This window comes from Alternaria viburni, assembly GCF_023758015.1.
Source record: "Alternaria viburni strain BMP 2772 chromosome Unknown scaffold_1, whole genome shotgun sequence".
NCBI classification, from domain to species: domain Eukaryota; kingdom Fungi; phylum Ascomycota; class Dothideomycetes; order Pleosporales; family Pleosporaceae; genus Alternaria; species Alternaria viburni.
Window position 1 is genome coordinate 2109697 of NW_026055770.1, and position 16269 is coordinate 2125965.

At 54.3% G+C, this 16269-nt stretch overlaps 6 protein-coding genes across 6 annotated transcripts; 1 reads left to right on the top strand and 5 right to left on the bottom strand.

Moving 5' to 3' along the window:
• Nucleotides 1-65: 65 nt before the first annotated feature.
• On the bottom strand, nucleotides 66-2126 carry J4E79_000752 (uncharacterized protein; the record flags this gene model as incomplete). The annotated part of the gene is made up of 4 exons (XM_049349667.1): nucleotides 66-506; nucleotides 560-1042; nucleotides 1107-1934; nucleotides 1983-2126. 4 exons carry the CDS (start codon nucleotides 2124-2126, stop codon nucleotides 66-68), a joined length of 1896 nt encoding a protein of 631 aa, XP_049216454.1.
• A 1397-nt stretch (nucleotides 2127-3523) lies between these two features.
• J4E79_000753 (uncharacterized protein) lies at nucleotides 3524-7095 on the bottom strand (the record flags this gene model as incomplete). The annotated part of the gene is made up of 4 exons (XM_049349668.1): nucleotides 3524-3784; nucleotides 3836-6591; nucleotides 6706-6875; nucleotides 6956-7095. 4 exons carry the CDS (start codon nucleotides 7093-7095, stop codon nucleotides 3524-3526), a joined length of 3327 nt encoding a protein of 1108 aa, XP_049216455.1.
• A 780-nt stretch (nucleotides 7096-7875) lies between these two features.
• J4E79_000754 (uncharacterized protein) lies at nucleotides 7876-9195 on the bottom strand (the record flags this gene model as incomplete). The annotated part of the gene is made up of 1 exon (XM_049349669.1): nucleotides 7876-9195. The coding sequence occupies one exon, from the start codon at nucleotides 9193-9195 to the stop codon at nucleotides 7876-7878; it is 1320 nt and encodes a 439-aa protein (XP_049216456.1).
• Nucleotides 9196-9535: 340 nt separating this feature from the next.
• Nucleotides 9536-11358, bottom strand: J4E79_000755 (uncharacterized protein; the record flags this gene model as incomplete). The annotated part of the gene is made up of 4 exons (XM_049349670.1): nucleotides 9536-9787; nucleotides 9840-9921; nucleotides 9969-11207; nucleotides 11348-11358. 4 exons carry the CDS (start codon nucleotides 11356-11358, stop codon nucleotides 9536-9538), a joined length of 1584 nt encoding a protein of 527 aa, XP_049216457.1.
• A 1197-nt stretch (nucleotides 11359-12555) lies between these two features.
• J4E79_000756 (uncharacterized protein) lies at nucleotides 12556-13018 on the top strand (the record flags this gene model as incomplete). Its single annotated transcript, XM_049349671.1, has 4 exons — nucleotides 12556-12561; nucleotides 12634-12673; nucleotides 12726-12768; nucleotides 12883-13018. The coding sequence occupies 4 exons, from the start codon at nucleotides 12556-12558 to the stop codon at nucleotides 13016-13018; spliced, it is 225 nt and encodes a 74-aa protein (XP_049216458.1).
• Nucleotides 13019-13404: 386 nt separating this feature from the next.
• On the bottom strand, nucleotides 13405-15801 carry J4E79_000757 (uncharacterized protein; the record flags this gene model as incomplete). Its single annotated transcript, XM_049349672.1, has 1 exon — nucleotides 13405-15801. One exon carries the CDS (start codon nucleotides 15799-15801, stop codon nucleotides 13405-13407), a length of 2397 nt encoding a protein of 798 aa, XP_049216459.1.
• Between the last annotated feature and the right edge of the window lie 468 nt (nucleotides 15802-16269).

The following is a 16269-nucleotide window of genomic DNA, read 5'->3' on the forward strand; positions in this document are numbered from 1 at the left end:
AGTTGTTCAAAGACTACCGTGGATTGTAAAATGTACATTGGAAGAGATCATATCTACATAAATGGTTAAGTGGTTGTATACTTCGCCCCGTTGTCCATCCAGCTACTCATCTCGTACCGACCGGACATGCCCTCGCTCTCTCCACTGCCCCTCCCCGGATCCATAACCCTGTCTCTCAGAGAGTCTCTCACAGAATCATGACTCACAAGCCTGCCTTCACTCCCAGCTGAATCCCTCTCCCTCCTCGTCATAACTCTCGCCCCGGCGCCATCCATATCGTTGCCAAAATCTCTCTCCATGACCATCTCCTCTTTGTCAAGCATCGCTGTTACACCCCTTCCGTTCCCATGGACAATGATGCGGGTCTTGTTCAGAGAGTGTTTGACTGGCTGTTTTGCGTTGAAGATGTCGCTGATTTCCTCGAGGGTGCGGCGACGTGTTTCGACGAACAAGAAGTAGATGACGATGAATTCGAATATGTCCCAGAAGATGAATAGGAAGTAGTACTGCGAGGAAAAGGTTAGCAGGGGTTATGAGCTGACAAGGTGATCAGACATACCTTCCATCCTGCGCCTGAAAACGCAATTCCAGTAACAAAGGTGTTGTAGAAGTTTGCAATGTTCACCCAGAAGTTGTAAAACGCCATCCCTTTGGCCCTAGATTCATATCGTAGACACTCGACCGGATATAGCTGCTGCAACGGCGTGTAACCTGTCGAATAGACAAACCCGAAGATAAAGAAGAACGCGATCACTGCTCTTGCCTGTCCGATCCTCTCGATTTGCGGTGTATGATTTGCATCGTAGATTGGCTTTCCATCTGGTCCCTTTTTGAGATTGGTGGCAACTAGGGCGCAGACAATAGTGAGGATGCCAACGAGTAGGCCGGTGGATACGAGGAGTTGGGGTCGACGGCCCCAAGAGTCGGTGTAGACGGCACCAAACACTGCGCCGGCAAATGAAACAACGTTCTGCATGCCATTATAAAGAAGGCGCGTGCGATTGTTGGCTATTCCAGCGCCCTGAAGTATAGTTGGGTAGTACTGCAGAGGTAGAGGTACGAAGTCAGTATATGTCTCACATGCACTCCGTACAGTCAAAACTTACGTAGGATACAGGGCCATTACCTGACCACTGTCCAAAGAACGCCATGCAGACTACTAACATAGTTCTGTACCGAGCTTCTCGTGAATTGAAGAGTTCTCGGTAATCCCACCATCTTTTATCTGATCCAGTAACGCTGATATCTTCGACCATCTCTTTATACTCCAGCTTGACGATAGGCGAATCGCGATTACCCTCGCCATGAAAGCGTGCCATAGTATCCAGGGCTTCCTCATGACGGTCATTTGCGATGAGCCATCTAGGCGTTTCTGGCAGGAACGGCGAGCTCACAAACACAATTCCAGCGAATATCATCTGAAGCCATATTGGAAAACGCCAGGACTGTGATCCGTCGATTTTGCTAGTTCCATACGGAACAAACGTGCCTGGGATCCCGCCGACGTACCAGAACGTATTGAAGATTCCTGTGCAAATGCCGCGGTATGATGGGTGTGCCATCTCAGACACATAAGCGGGACCAGCGGTCGAAGTGATAGCAACGCCAAAACCGAGGACGAAGCGACCGCCCATGAAACCTGCTAGGTTGGAGCACGACGCTTGGATGCAGGCGCCGGTTATGATGATGGAGGTACCAATACACATTCCCCATTTTCTTCCTCTAAAGTCTGTTGCAGGGCCAGCAACGAAGGATCCGACCAGATTCCCAATGGTGTAAATGGCATAGACGATTCCGGTAGTAGGAGTTCCCTCGGTCTCGTTAAAGTTGAAATAACTACGATACTGAGGGTAGCTGTTGATTGCCCCCATAAGCGATCCATCGTATCCGTTGATGCACGAGTTGAGTGTGGCGATGAAAAGGCAGAGATATAGCTATCACATCGTCAACACCATCCTGAAACAACGTTTTTGTCATAATACCTTGAACATGGCCTTCGTCCATGGCCGGACATTAGCCTTGGCCGTTGCATCGGCAAAAGCAACATTCTGCACCTGGCGAATCTGCGTCGAGCTGCTGCGCTCCGTATGCGAAGTGTGCACATCCCTCTTGTGGCGGTAATCCATGTCGACCACGGGAAAAACAATACTATTGTTGAAATGAATTGAACAATGAAGTCTTCCTCAAGCCCAAGGTAACGAACAGCATGGCCCACGCATCAGCATTCGACAGCCAGAAACACCGCGGAGCTGCGAGTGCGGACGCAAGGCACAGTAATATATTCCGTCGCCCATCCACGCGACCAAGAAATCCAGATTCGCCTCGCCAGTAAGAACAGCGTGGGCTATACATCCCCGTCCTTAAAGCGCAGCCTCGCATGCATGTGGCACAGTGCAGGGGGGTCCCGCATGATGACCGGGTATTTGCAGACCTGCGGATTCGCTTAAGTCTGGGGAGGAAGCAATGATTGGAGTCTAGCTTGAAGGGTAAGATGAGATGGCTTGGGGTTGTGAGTGGCCATTTCACATGCTGCTCAAGGACATGTAGCTTATGCGACAGCTTTCTGACTGTGTATCAGTTGGGTGTTGGTGGAGGCGCATCCCGCATGTTGGTGGAAAAGCCCTTGTACCGAATGGAAGTATTCCGTTTCAGAGAGTGAGACCTCGCGGAAGCGATGGAATAATCGAGGAAGCCACCGAGGCCGCCCATTCGTACCATGCCGCAATCCCTTCGCTTCGCGACTGCCTGGCGTTCTGACACAGGGCAGATGCAGGCGTCATCGCACGCCCTTGTGAGACCTGGGCTGAGCTGCAGTATCGGCGGCGAGAGCGACGTTTGGCAGTCTGCGGTACATGTTTGATGCTATTGTTCAAGAATTGTTGCCAATGTTGATGTTTGCGAAAGATGAAGTCTAGAAGACGGCCCTGCCGCCCTCCACCCGCAAACCGAGCTAGCGGACCGAACAATCCGGGGAACGCAGGGGAGGGCGACCCGCTGTCCAGAACACCTGAGCCGTCTTCAGCTTTTCTTCGCGACAATTGCACCGACAAATGCTTTACGCTCACGAGGACAGCATTTACAGCTAGCAATGGTCAATTAACAGGCTACCTTTCAAATGCAGTCTTGTCACTGAAAGCCAGCCCCGCTCGCCACTACTCGGCCTCTTAATATACACATATTGAGCTCCACCTCCACTACCGACATAGTATGCCAGCGGTTCCTGAAAGACCAGGGATCTTCGTGTCGTGTGATCCGCCATACCTTCTTCAGGGTTCTGGAAGCCAATACATGTCTCTGTCATTACATCACCACTTGCGCACGCTGGAGTCATTAATATCAAAAGTAAACCCTCTGGCTATTATACATGCATCCTAGTCTAAAAGGCGACGGGGAAAGGTGGCTCTACAAGCCTCCCTATAACCTATGATGAATGCAAAAGCTACCTCCTCCACTGCGACGTCCAACCGCCAATAGGCTGATAGTACAGAAACACACTGCTCACGCTCAAGTCCGACGACGTCGTTTACTCGTCGTCGTCCGGGTTCGTGTCGGACTCGTAGATAAACTCACCCGGAGTGGAAGCCTCGGCCTCGCCCTCATCCACCATGTTATCACTGACCGGCGCTGCAGCAGTTGTTACTGATATGCCTTCTGGTCCTTGATCTCCTGAAGAGCCCGACGCGCCTGGGGCAGGGGCAGGCACGGCCTTCTTTACCTTGAGCTCTAGGAGCGTCTTCGGTTCTGAAGGCTTCGTGTCTGTGAGAAGAATGACACCGAGTGTTGGCTGGTGATGGGTTAGCTTAAGGATCTTCGGCATGGTGAGCAAATGACTAACCTTCTTCACTGGTACATATCGTTCGCTTGGGAAGCTGATGTACTTCACTTGGGGCGGCAGTACACGCGACATGTTCTCCAGCTCGTAGCCAACCTTCTCCTTCTCAACCTTCTTCTTTGAAGACTCCACATTTTGGGCACCGTCAGCCTTCTCGCCATCTTCCTTCTTAGGGTCCTCGTCTACGTCCATCTTGTCGTCGTCCGCAGGCTTGGGTGTGGTAGGAGTGTGGTCCACATCCATGCTTTCCCTCCGCTTTTGGCGCTCCTTTACCATCCGTCGTCGCTTATCTTGAGCGGTGGTGGATAGGACTGCGGTCTTGATCTTCTCGGGCGCCTCTTCTGCCTTGACCTCTGCGTCTGGCGGGTAATCGAACATGCTTGGCCTAGTGTTGCTGTGGAACTTGAACGACGGGATCTCCAACTCTTGGTCTAGACCAATGACGGCGGTAGACGTGAAGCTCAACGAGAGGAAGTGAGTCAGAGGGAACCAGTACCAGTACTGGGTGAAGACGGCCATACCGACGATGGCCGCCATGTTCAGGTTGCCGGTCGGCGTCTGCAGACCGATTGTGCAATTCCTGCCTCCGGCATCAATGATACCCAGGGCAAGAGCAGCACCGAACTTGGCCATAGCATCCTCGTGGCGATCGCTCACCACCTTGGCCAGCTGCTTTCGGATAGATGCTACCTTGGGGTTCATTGCCTCGTTTTGCTGTACCATGATCATGGACAGCGCAATCAAAGCACCTTGTCGGACGAAGTCGGTTGAGTCCTTCATCATTGGCTCCAACAGATCTACGGCCTCTGGGAGACCAGTTCCCGCGCAAGCAATACCCAGAGCCATGGTGGCTCCGTATCGAACATGTGGGTTGTATGACTCTGCGAGAAGCTCAACCATGCGGGGAACACTGCCTGGCTTCCTGAAGAGGATGAAACCCAAACTCATGACTGCAACTCTTCGTACATCATCGCTGACGTCACTGACGGCAACGTGAAGTAACCTTCGGACGGCCTTGTTACTACCTGTGCCACAGTACGCAAGAGCGATAGTCATGATACCTCCGTATCGCAGCGTTGGGTCTGGGTCGTCGAGGAGACCGTTGATGAGCTCGTCAGCAGCCTCTTGTCTGCCGTACATGATGAGTGCCATGCCCATGGCTAGACCACGAACAATCTTCTCGTGCTGTGTGTCGTGCGCGTACTGGATCATATCTTCGAGTGCCTTGATGTTGCCAGTGCCGAGCATGACAAGACCCATGGAGAGACCGACAGCCTCACCGTTGATGGCGGAGTCTGTGTACAGAACGTTCTTGAACGCCTCGAAGATCTCCTCGGAGCCAGTGCCCATGCCAGCAACACCAAGACCAAGCGCACCACCATGCTGGATGACCTCTTCAGATGCGTTCTGGAACTGCTTCAGGAGGAGATCAAGAACGTTGGATCCGTGGTTCGCGTAGATCAAACCAAGAGCGTATAGTGATCCACCCTGCTCGTAATGAGAGCCCGATGAGACACTGTCCTTGGGCAGGTAAGGCTCAAGAAGCTTCTGCCCTTGTGTGATGTTGCCGCGGTGGATGACACCCAGAGCAGCGGTCGCGGAGAACTTGGACCAGTTGACTGCCTTTCCTAGCCATTCCAGGTTCTCGCGGAAGAATGTGTCATTGGTAGTGCCAGCATTCATGAAGGCGTTGGCGAAGGTAACACTGGAGTGGAAGATGGAGTTCCTAGCCTCTAAGCTGTCGCGGACCTTGTTGAGCACAGCCTTGTCTGTGCGGTTGTTTCTGTACAGGAACTCGAGGTTCAATTCGATGCTCTTGGTTCCGCGGAGAATGTAGCGAACATTGTTGTAGACCTTGATCTGATCTTCACTCGCCTGGTCACCCTTTGAGTTGCTAGTATCCACATCTGCGAGCAGAGAGTCCGACTCGCCTGCATCCGATGGTTTCTGCGCGTCTTCCTTCTCAGCTTCCGGCAGCTCTTCCATGATCTTTGTGAGGAACTCTTGCGTGCCGTTCTCGTAGAGGTCGAAGGAGATCTGGTATGCGACTGCGCGAGACTTGTCGTCTCCTCGCTCAATCAGCTGCCGGATGAGCTTCGAAGCCAGCGAGTGCTGGTTGAGGTATACGACACACTTGGCGATGGAGAAGTAATCGGGGTTCGGGATTTGGTCGTCGTTGAGGAGATCCAGAATCAGGCGGAGGATCTCGTTCCTGAGGCCTCGCTCTTGTACCACGTTCATGCAGATGTCAAGAACGTATTCCATCAGGTCCTCGCTCTGTGCGGAGGGCTGCGCGGGCTTCTTGCCCTGCTTCTTTCCGTCCTGGCTTGCGCGGACAATCGACTCGCGCAGGACATCGAGATTCCGCGCCTCGATGGCGATTCCAACGACCTGCTTGTAGTTGCCGCTCTCGTAGCAGCTCTCGAATATCCGCCGTACAGTGCTGTGGAGGTTCTTCTGCACGTTTCGCTGCAATACCATTGGGGTGGGGTGAGCCCCTGGAACGCCGGCATTGCCTCCTCCGGGGAGTGTAGGGTCGAATGTCGACGAGTCTTCTCTGGAGAGAAGCGACTTGGAGGGTAACGCGGACTGGGAGAAGGGCGTTATCGGCGAAGCAAGACTGGCTGCAGTGCTGGCACCTCCTGCCGCGTTTCCGGAGAAAGATGTGCTCAGTTGAGGAGGGGCCTGGCTCGCCTTGCTGACCGGAGTCGGGGGGTTGTGCATGACGGACAGCGCAATGTACGTGTCTAAGCATTTGGCTGGAAAAAGCAAGTTAGCAAACTGTGCTCGAAGTCTGATGAACCCGCTGTTTCAGCTCGTGATGAAGGTGAACATGAGCTGAAAGTGAAGCTCGGTTGTCCGCGGTGTCTTACCCAGTATGGTCTCCTCGAACTCGGCTGCCTTGTGGATGTCGAAGAGCTTGCCTGCGCCCAGGGCGAAGACCATGCTCTCATTGTACTCTTGCAGCTGGTAGTACACCTTGGCGGCTACCAGAGCGGCCAGCTCTCGCTCGGGGAACGAGTCGTCTTCGTAGAGCGCCTCACTATGACGCACCCATGTTAGCAGCTGTTTTGATGGCGATATGGCGATGAGCGCGCGTAATAGCTCAGCTGGGTTCCTTACATTTGACTGACAGACCCCGCGACCTCTGGCCACAGCAGGTCGATCTCCTCGTTCAGCCGCTGGAGGGCGAACGAGCGCAGGGCCGGGTCGGGTTCCGAGAGGAAGCCGACGACACCGGCGGCGGACGTGAGGCCAACCATTGTATTGTGTCTTGCGGGAGCAATGTATGGCGTCGTGTAGTGGGACGGCCGTCCGCGTGGGTGGTGAGAGAGGGAGCTGTTGTTGCGGAAGTGGGTAGAAGCGTATGGAGCTGCGCTGTGGCGCCTGCGGCTTGCCTGAGGTCAAAGGATAATCTGAGGCGGTGCTGCGGCGGACTCTATGGTGACGGTCGCAGTGAAAGAGGGACGGGAAGATGGAGGGTGGGTGGTTGATGGGGGATGGCGTGGCGCCCTTGTGGTGTTCGGGGAATCGTGTACGTGATGGTCTAAACAGTAGCTCGTGAGTTTCGGAAGCGGCGACCCTGGTCCACTTTGAGCATGACATAATACGCTACTGGCGCATCACTCCTACGATAAGCTCCGGACTTCCACGTCACTTTGAGCATGCACTTGGATGACAGTCTGCATGGTACGAACAGGGATGAAACAACTCATCCGAATTACCAGGTGCTCTGAAGTCTACATCAGCATAAAACCAGGAGTTTGTGAACATCCTAGGCTTGTGTCGAGAGTGATACTTTATAAGAGGTAGGTCAAACTGGGTATCTTGATTCTAAAGACTAAACTCCGTATAATGCTGCTGATCCCATCTTCGTTGTGCCTCTGGAGATGTAACGCCGCAAAGATCAGATAATAATAATACAAAGCACCTCGTGCAAGGCAGAACCTGAACAGGCCTGGCGCGTACATTGGAACAAAAAATGAGCATAGTTGAACACCTAGCATCAATGTAGGCTCCACGGTGTTGAGTTTTCCCCTTTTCTAAGCGGCATGCGTGATTATGCGTGACGCAACCCGCAGATTGTTCATCATTCCGCTGATTATGTCCTCAAACTCGGTAGGCTGCTTGAGCCTCACCTTGTCTGCCTCAGCGATGAGAATATCAGAATCCAACTCCAACTCCAGCTCATGGTTCTTGCTAGTGCCTTGTGTGACCTGCGTGAGATCAATTTGGTATGCGCCCAGCCATGAATAGGACATGCGGTCTTTTTGTCGCTGCATACTCTCCAGCGTCTTTCCTGGCTCTAGCGCGGCCTTGAGGCTGTCAATCGGGCCTGGGAAGTCGATTTCGAGGTTGATACCGATGCGATAGTCCCACTCTGTCTTAGGAGAGCTGATCTCGAGGTTCCCTATCCGATGTTTTATCATGGCTCGCACAAAGTCGCCCGTGTTCTTGTCGCGGGTTACGCGGACCCTTTGCCGGGTACCGGATGCGCTGATGAGACGCTGGACTATAGGATTCAACGTGGAGAAGCCTTCCTGGTCGAGTTCGTAGAACATGTCCGTCTCGTAGGTATGTCGGTAATCGATCGGCGGGCGCGGAGCACCGGGTATCTTCGACTGCTGGACCTGCGCGTTGAGGGCGTGGTTCATGCGCTTGTGTTGCAGAGCAGTCATAGTGCTTTCGAACTTGACATCCAAGGCTTCAGACTTGATAACGCATTCTGTGTTCCAGACCCCGCGCAGTCGCTGGTCAGTCTGCTTTTCTAGGATCTGACCCCAGCGCGCTTCGACTTCCAGTTGCACCTTTGGATCTGCGATCGCGTTTCGTACCGCCTCGTTGTTGACGGCTGTGGCCCAGATGAATTCGCATACTTCGTGCGCGACGACGTCGTAGAGTTGCGCATCGTGGAACATTGGCCGCGCGAAGCGAGAGAGTCCAGAGGCAGTGGCGGCTGGAGGAGGAGGCGCGCCGGCATCGCTGTGCGCGTGTCCGTTTCGTTCGGCGTTCGGAGACGGTTGAGGTCGCGGCGGTGGAGGGTGAGATGGAAGCGCAGGTTGCGCGCGTGAGTGTGCCTGGGGGACTACAGCAGGCGGAGGGGGACGCGACTGTTGACGTTGTTGCTCTTGCAGCTGCCTGAGCTCAGGCGGAAGCTGTTCGCCTTCGCGATACGCCCATATGGGCTTGGGGTCATGGCGCTTCCGTTTCAGCGACATCTGCTGCTGGCTGGGTTTAGGCGTCGGTATCTTTGCGGCGGGAGTGACAGGGGAGGATGCGGGAAGGGAATGGGGGTGGGAGAGTGAACGGCGCGGTAGCACCGATGCTTCCCCATCGTGATTTACTAGCGCAGATATGTCCATCGTGGGTTGTGGTAGGGTTGTGCGTCGGACTCACCATCGTGTACAGATGCCTAGTGTTGCTGGGCGCACGGACGATTCCACTCTGGGCTCCTTTGTTCCAACGTTGTGCCGCCTCAGGTACCTGGGTAGCTACTGCCTATCTAGCATGCGACCATCACTTGGAACTTGTGCGAAGAGGTAATCATTAAAGAGTTTGCTTGATCCGCTAGTGTTTACACCAAATCTTGTGTCCCTATGCGCCAGACCGTCATTTGCGCAAACGAGTCATGTATATGCGCCTCCTTGCAGCGCACTCCACACCTTCTATCTAAACAACCAAACGTCCGCTCCGACGCTACCTTCACGCGTCTTGGTCAAGGCCAAGGTCTTCCTGCGCTGGGACAATGCGGAGTGTGTTGGTGTGTCCCATTCCTCCCCTCCAGCCCTGTACGCAGATAACTGGATCTCCCTTGCTGAGAACACCGAGCTTGATGGCGTTCATGATTCCCCACTTCAAACGGCGGTCAACATCCTCCTGCCATGGCTCCGTCTTGAAGTCGGGCTTCTTCTCGGGGAAGTAGAATGGGTAAACGCCGCGGTACAGGTGTGAATACTACGCAAGTTAGCCAAGGGAATCCCTGTGCACTGGAAAAAGCAAAACTTACCCTAGCAGCCATCTCGTTGCGGGTAACCATGATGATAGGGCAGACGGGGCGGTACTTGGAGACGAGGCGGGCGGTGGTACCACTAATGCACGTTAGAATCACAAATGTACAACATGCTAGGAGACTCACCTCGTGGTCAGAACCAAGATGGCGCCAGCGTTCTGCTCAAGACTGGCACTGACGGCAGCCATGGCACAGGTCTCGGTAGTAGGGCATGGGACGGGTGCCAGCTTCCTCAGCTCATCGAACGCGTTGACGTATGGGATAGCGACCTCGGCGAGCAGGCAGGTCTCGTGCATCATGGTGACGGCCTCAACGGGGTAGTCACCCTTGGCGGTCTCTCCAGACAACATGACACAGTCGGCACCGTCGAGAACAGCGTTACCGACATCGCTGACTTCAGCGCGAGTTGGGCGCGGGTTGTAGGTCATGGACTCGAGCATCTGGGTTGCGCAGATGACAGGCTTTCCGGCAATGTTGCACTTGGTGATCATCATCTTCTGGGCGATGAAGACCTGGCTGGGCGGGATCTCGATACCAAGGTCACCACGAGCGACCATGACACCGTCGGTCTCCCTCAGGATCTCGTCGAAGTTGTTCACACCTTGCTGGTTCTCGACCTTGGCAATGATCTGGATGTCCTTGCCCTCCTCGCCGAGCACCTCACGGATGGCAGTGATGTCGCTGCCACGGCGGATGAACGAGGCGAAGACCATGTCGACCTTGTTCTTGACACCGAACTTGAGATCGGCCTTGTCCTTCTCGGATAGCGGGGGAAGATCAATGTCGGTCTTGGGCAGGTTGACACCCTTCCTTGACGAGATCTTGCCGTTGTTGACACACTTGCACTTGAGTGTCTGGTCGTCTGTGATCTCGAGGACCTCAAATGAGAGGACACCGTCATCGACGTAGATTATGCGACCAGGTGCGATGACCTTGGTGATGTTCTTGTAGTCGACGTACATGTTCTTGTCGTCGCATGCCGTGGCATATTGGTCGTCGGTGGTGATGTTTATGATGGAGCCAGCCTTGATGGGGATGTCGGCATCGCCCACAGTGTTACCAGTTCGGATCTCTGGGCCCTTGGTGTCAAGGGCAATAGCCAGAGGCCGGCCGGGTTGTGTCCTCTCCGCCTCGCGCGCATGGTCGATGACGGACTGGTGGTACTCGTAGGAGCCGTGGGAGAAGTTCATGCGAACGACATTGAGACCAACTTTGCGGAGGGAGTTGATCTTCTCGGCGGAGTTTGTCTTGGGACCGATGGTGCAGATGATGGAGGTTCTTCGGTACTCCTTGGCAGGTGTGTACTCAGTGTTGAGCTGGCTGAGCCACTCGATCCTGGTCCTGCCGGAGTTGAGGTGGTCTAGACTGTATTGCTGTCAGTAGGTGTTGGAATTGGATGCTTCTATGTAGAAGCAACTTGTAACGCGTGAAGATCTGAGCTCAACTGCTAGAGTTTCTGTGAAGAACTGCTGGCGTTCTGTTGTAAGAGAAAAATCTATACGTACGCGTTCGCCATTTCTGCTGATAGTGTTCAGAGAGAGGGCTGTGAAGAGGGAAGACTGAGTCGCTGTCGCGGAGTGCGGGGCCGGTTAGAGAGTCTGTGTGAGGGACTCCAATTGAATGCGCGACGGCTGGGGGATGAGAGGAAGAGAGAAGAACAAGCTGCTCTCTGGAAAACGGCGGTCGACGGGTTTATCTTGTGCTGCGACGGGCTAGAAGTTTTGTTGGCTGTTGAGCGTGTTTTGGAGGGGCAGTTAGTAGCGCGCTAGTATGCTGCTTAGTACGTGGGGCTGCTGCACCCTGCGGCGGTTTGGATATGAGAATTGGAAACAGATTGCAGTCAGAAAATGGTCTGGAGACGGTTTGGTTGAATAAGAGTCTTTCGTTATGCGCCGAACCCTGGGCCGACTGCCTGCTGGACACGTCCCATGGTTGACTGTCGTGACGCCCATTTGCTTCTTCCACTCCGCCCACGTTGTCGCCTCATTGCCCTTGAACATCCCGCCCAGATAAGCCAGCCATCCGACGCGCATTTGCAAAGCGATTGAAAAATCTCGGCGCCTGCGCTCTGGGCGTATCCGGCTAGTGGGCGGTTGTGCTGGTGCGCGGCCGGCTGCTGGCGTGTAATGGATTTTTCAGTGGGTTACCCGCGCGGAGATGGTCGTGTCTTGGAGGTTTCATGGGGTCAAGAGCAAGACATCGTCGCGGCAGGCCCTTGTTATATAGCAGGCGCACCTGTCGTAGGGTCCGCTCCTAAATCACCCGCAGCTGCTCCGCATGCTTGCCCGAGGTCAAAGGGAAGGTCCCATTGATGCGACAATACGGTCCAGTTCCATATTAGTGGGGACCGTTCTGCGTATCTGAGCCTGTAGGACATCGCGGACAGTCGCATAGGTAGTCGATAGAGATAGTCCCGCGACGGACATGCCCATCTACGGGTAGCACCTGAGCTCGATCGAATTGATGCACCTGTCACATCGGCTTTTAGACCCTCTACACTAGGGAACCCTGAGGTCGTGTGCCAGCGCAATCACATGCAGACAAGTGACTAAGGAAGGGCACCAGCCACACCTCCACTCTACACCGCATCCCGCATCCTGCACTCAACAACAACACCCACACCCACCGAACCTCCTGAACTCCAGTCGCCACGCTCTCCCCAAGCAGCCTCACGTAGCCTCACATTCATCCGCCACCTCCCACGTCGCCCATCATGGTCGTATGTCTACTACTCTACTACTGCGTTTGTGGACCACCGAGTCGCATGTTCCGTAACTCACACAAGTAACAGCTCGGCAAAGTCGCACATTACGCCTTCGATGCGGTATTAAGTACGCACCCTCACTTTCGCCCCAACCATATCTATTGCTAACAGCCCCCCAGTATCCGCCTTCCTCGCCGGCGTCCGCCGCTCAACTGGCCTCACGTATGTCCCCATCCATCCCTCCTAAGCGCCACCCAACCCACCCCTCCTCCACAACCCCCCGTTTCGAGCCGCGCAAAACTACAAGATCGGAGCTAAAGCTAAACCCAGACCCAGTGTGAAGCCAGATACTTTCGGCGAAAACCCCAGCGCCCAGAAATGGTTCGAAAGCTACCTCTGGGTCGGCGAGACCGTCATGGACCAGAGCGTCGCCTTCTTCGGTTCCAGTTCCTACTTTGAGCGCAAGCGATAGATGCATTGTATACCCTTCAGCGACGAAGTCACGGCGAAATGTGATCTGCGGATGTGCGGAAGATGAAACGCTACACGAGGCGGGCGACTAGAAGCTCTGGCAGCCGGGGCTGGCTAGATGAGTCGTGGTGCGTAGGGCACAGCTTGGCGATACCTTGTCGGTATGGAAGTTGGATGAAGAGCACGGCGTCGAGTTTCCCTCTCGATTAGCAGGCAGACGGCGTTGGGGCGAAACCATTGTCTATGAGATTACGAATCAAAATTATTCCAACATGCCCCCTCTTCGCTATCGACGAATTCAGGCCTATTTGGCTATCACTACCCACTCCATGCAGGGTATCATACGCGTATATGTATAAATCGAGAAACAGGCTGATGACCACACACTTATGTCCTCCGTTTGAATCTAAATCCAGTCTCCTCATCATCACTATCGTCGTCCCTTCTGCCGAACCTCCCCTTCTTACTAGCAGGTTGCCCACTCGCAGCGTCAGATCCTCTCTTCTTCCCCCTCTGCGTCTGCGTGCCCTCAAGCTGTGTCTCTACAACCCTCTGCGTCCGCCCACTACTCTTCTGTGTTCGTTGTTCCGGAACCTCCTCATCGTCCGGTCCGCTGTCTTCAACATTAATCACTTCTTGCTGCGCCTGAGACTGCGTGGTCCGTTTTCGACGAGTGAAGCCACCGACTTCTGGCTCTGACGAATCGTCCGCTGCTGCGTTGCGACCGCGCCGGCTATCGCGTGAACGGAAGGAGGGCTCGGTGTCTTCGAGGAAGAAGGCGTCAGTGAGGCCGAAGCCCTTCTTGGCTGGTGCTTCTTCAAGCGTGACGATGACTTTGTGGGCTTGGACGCCCTGTTCGGCACCACGGCGACGGAACCTCTTAAAGTTCTTGCGACCGTTCCACTCAGCGTTCCAGCGCTCGTTATTGGTTTGACTTTGATTGCGCGAAGGGCCTCTGTTCTGCCGAGGTAGAACGTCCATCTCTTCTATTTGGGCCAGGTTCTTCAGCTCAGTGATGTCGATACCTTCAAGCGCTTCTCGCAAGCTCTCCTCGTCTGCCTTGCGACGCTCCTCTTCTTCTTTGATGCGCTTACGAGTATGCTCGCGGATATTGAGTTCCTTTTCGGACTTGTCTTTTGCCAAGTTGAGTCGCTCCCGAGCAGCTGCTATAGTGGATGCTCTTTTCACCGGGCCCCCTTCTTCGGGCTCGACAGAAGCCGATGGCGCACGCGTAGCTGCTCTTTGTGCCCTCATTTTGGCGGCCGTCGGGAACAGGGTATCTATCTGCTCTTCTTTCTCGATCGTCTTTCGGGCGTTTGATGGCGGAGAAGCTTGACTTGGTGTACCTGATGCGTTGCGTGCTTGCGAAGCTGTCATCGATGGTCCTCGTAGTGGTACAGACTGCTGGACGTCTTCCACTGGAGGATTTTCGACTTTCAGCTTCTTCTTCGGGATGGGCTCGTCATCATCAAAGCCCGTGAAGCGGCTCGTCTTTGGCCGGTTGATGCGCTTTCGTGGATTGATCTTTGCGGGCTCTTCCGTAGGAGGTTCGTTCTCCTCGGGGGCCTGCGACGGTGCTCTAGATTCAGACATTGGTGTTGGTTGACGCATAGACCGGCGACTGCTTGCGGCCTCTGGTGGTGCAGTAGCAATCACTTCTACAAACAAGCTTTGTATTGAGGCACGGTCCCCCGTGAGAATCGTGTCGAGAAACTCCTTCTGTTCGATTGAGCGCTGCCCAAGTGCCTGATCGACGCCGATCCGAAAGCTCTTGAGCCATTCGTCCTCGACTAGTACGTTTAAGCGCACCGTTATGACAGGGAGCTTGTCGCCAGGTTTGCCGCGTCGCTTCTTTCCTGCCACGTTGTGGACGTGATTGACATACTCGTCTACCGTTGTCTCGCCAAGTTGTAGATTGTATAGTAATGCCTTGCCGCCTCCACCAGTGACGGGATCCAGCAAACTATTGTGTTGGCTTTCGCTCAGAAATATAAAGGTCAGCCCAGAGAAGACTTCTGACCGCGAGGGATCAGGTAGCAACATCTCATGTGGCTGGTGAACCGGCTCTTTGTCAATTCCAGGTATATATTCCTTCTCCGCTGGCCACCATGCATCGAAATCCTCTTCTAGCTTCGAAGGCAAGTAATTGTTTTCTTCATCGACCGATGGAGCAGCCACAACGAGGACTTTATCGAGGAATTCTGTAGTGACGATGTGTTTGGCTGAAGTCAGACCCGAGAGGACTTTGGGAAGGTTCCGTTTCGCGGATATGACGTGGGTGGTCTTGTCGAATACGAAATCGGTTGTAGTCTTGATATCTAGGGTGTGTAGTTGCGCGCTGCGGGCTTTATTCTCTTTTGACTCCTTCGAAGCATATGTAAAGACGACTGGGCGCCAGACGATCTTGAATGGCGCATAGCTGGCAGCCAATCTGATGGTATGTTCGGTGCCTTTCAGGGTCTCGCGGCTGTATTCTATCGACCCATCGGAGGCCTTCTGGCTCTTCAGGGTAGTTTTCTCGTCGATTGTGACTCCCTGCCTGCAACTCAGATCCGTCACCTCAATCTGTGACCTCTTGTGAAGCTTTGTGCCGTCTTCTGGTGCTGCGTCATACACCTTCAGCATAACATGCTTGCGCGAGACCGCCTTGTTGTCGATTTTCCAATTTTTCCCTTGTGGGCCGTCTTTATCGTCTGACTTGGTGCGACCGAACAGTTGCTGTGATCCGGGGCGGAGCCAGACGCGCTTGCCTCCGAAGAGGCTCTCGTGCTCCAGGAACCACATTGCGGGGGCGTCGGTACGAGAGGGCTACAAGATGGGTAGAGAAACGGCGGGTGGGATGCGCATTGTTGTTCTCGCGGTGAGACTGCGCGTGCAATTGTCTCGTGTGGTGTTGGCTGTGTTCACGACTCTAGGCTGAAGTGCGCCGACGCCGAGTCCATGCGCGATGTCGCGGTGTCAGGTGAGACGCTAGCGCTCCTGCTTCCTCTTCACGATCCCAGCAACCGCGATCAGGCATCACCCATCACTGATTTCAGCGTCACAACAAACTTCAAAGTCACCCTTCTAGTGTTACCATGCTATTGCACTAAGCTTGGCGTCTTTGCATGGACCAAAACTGCGACTTTAGAGCTTCACGACTACAATTATCAACCTGGCCAAGGATCCCTAACCCGCAACCACCTATTATACTCATTCTCCCATGCCGAAACTCTTCCTGGACATCCGGTAGATCCCCAGAGACACGCTTTC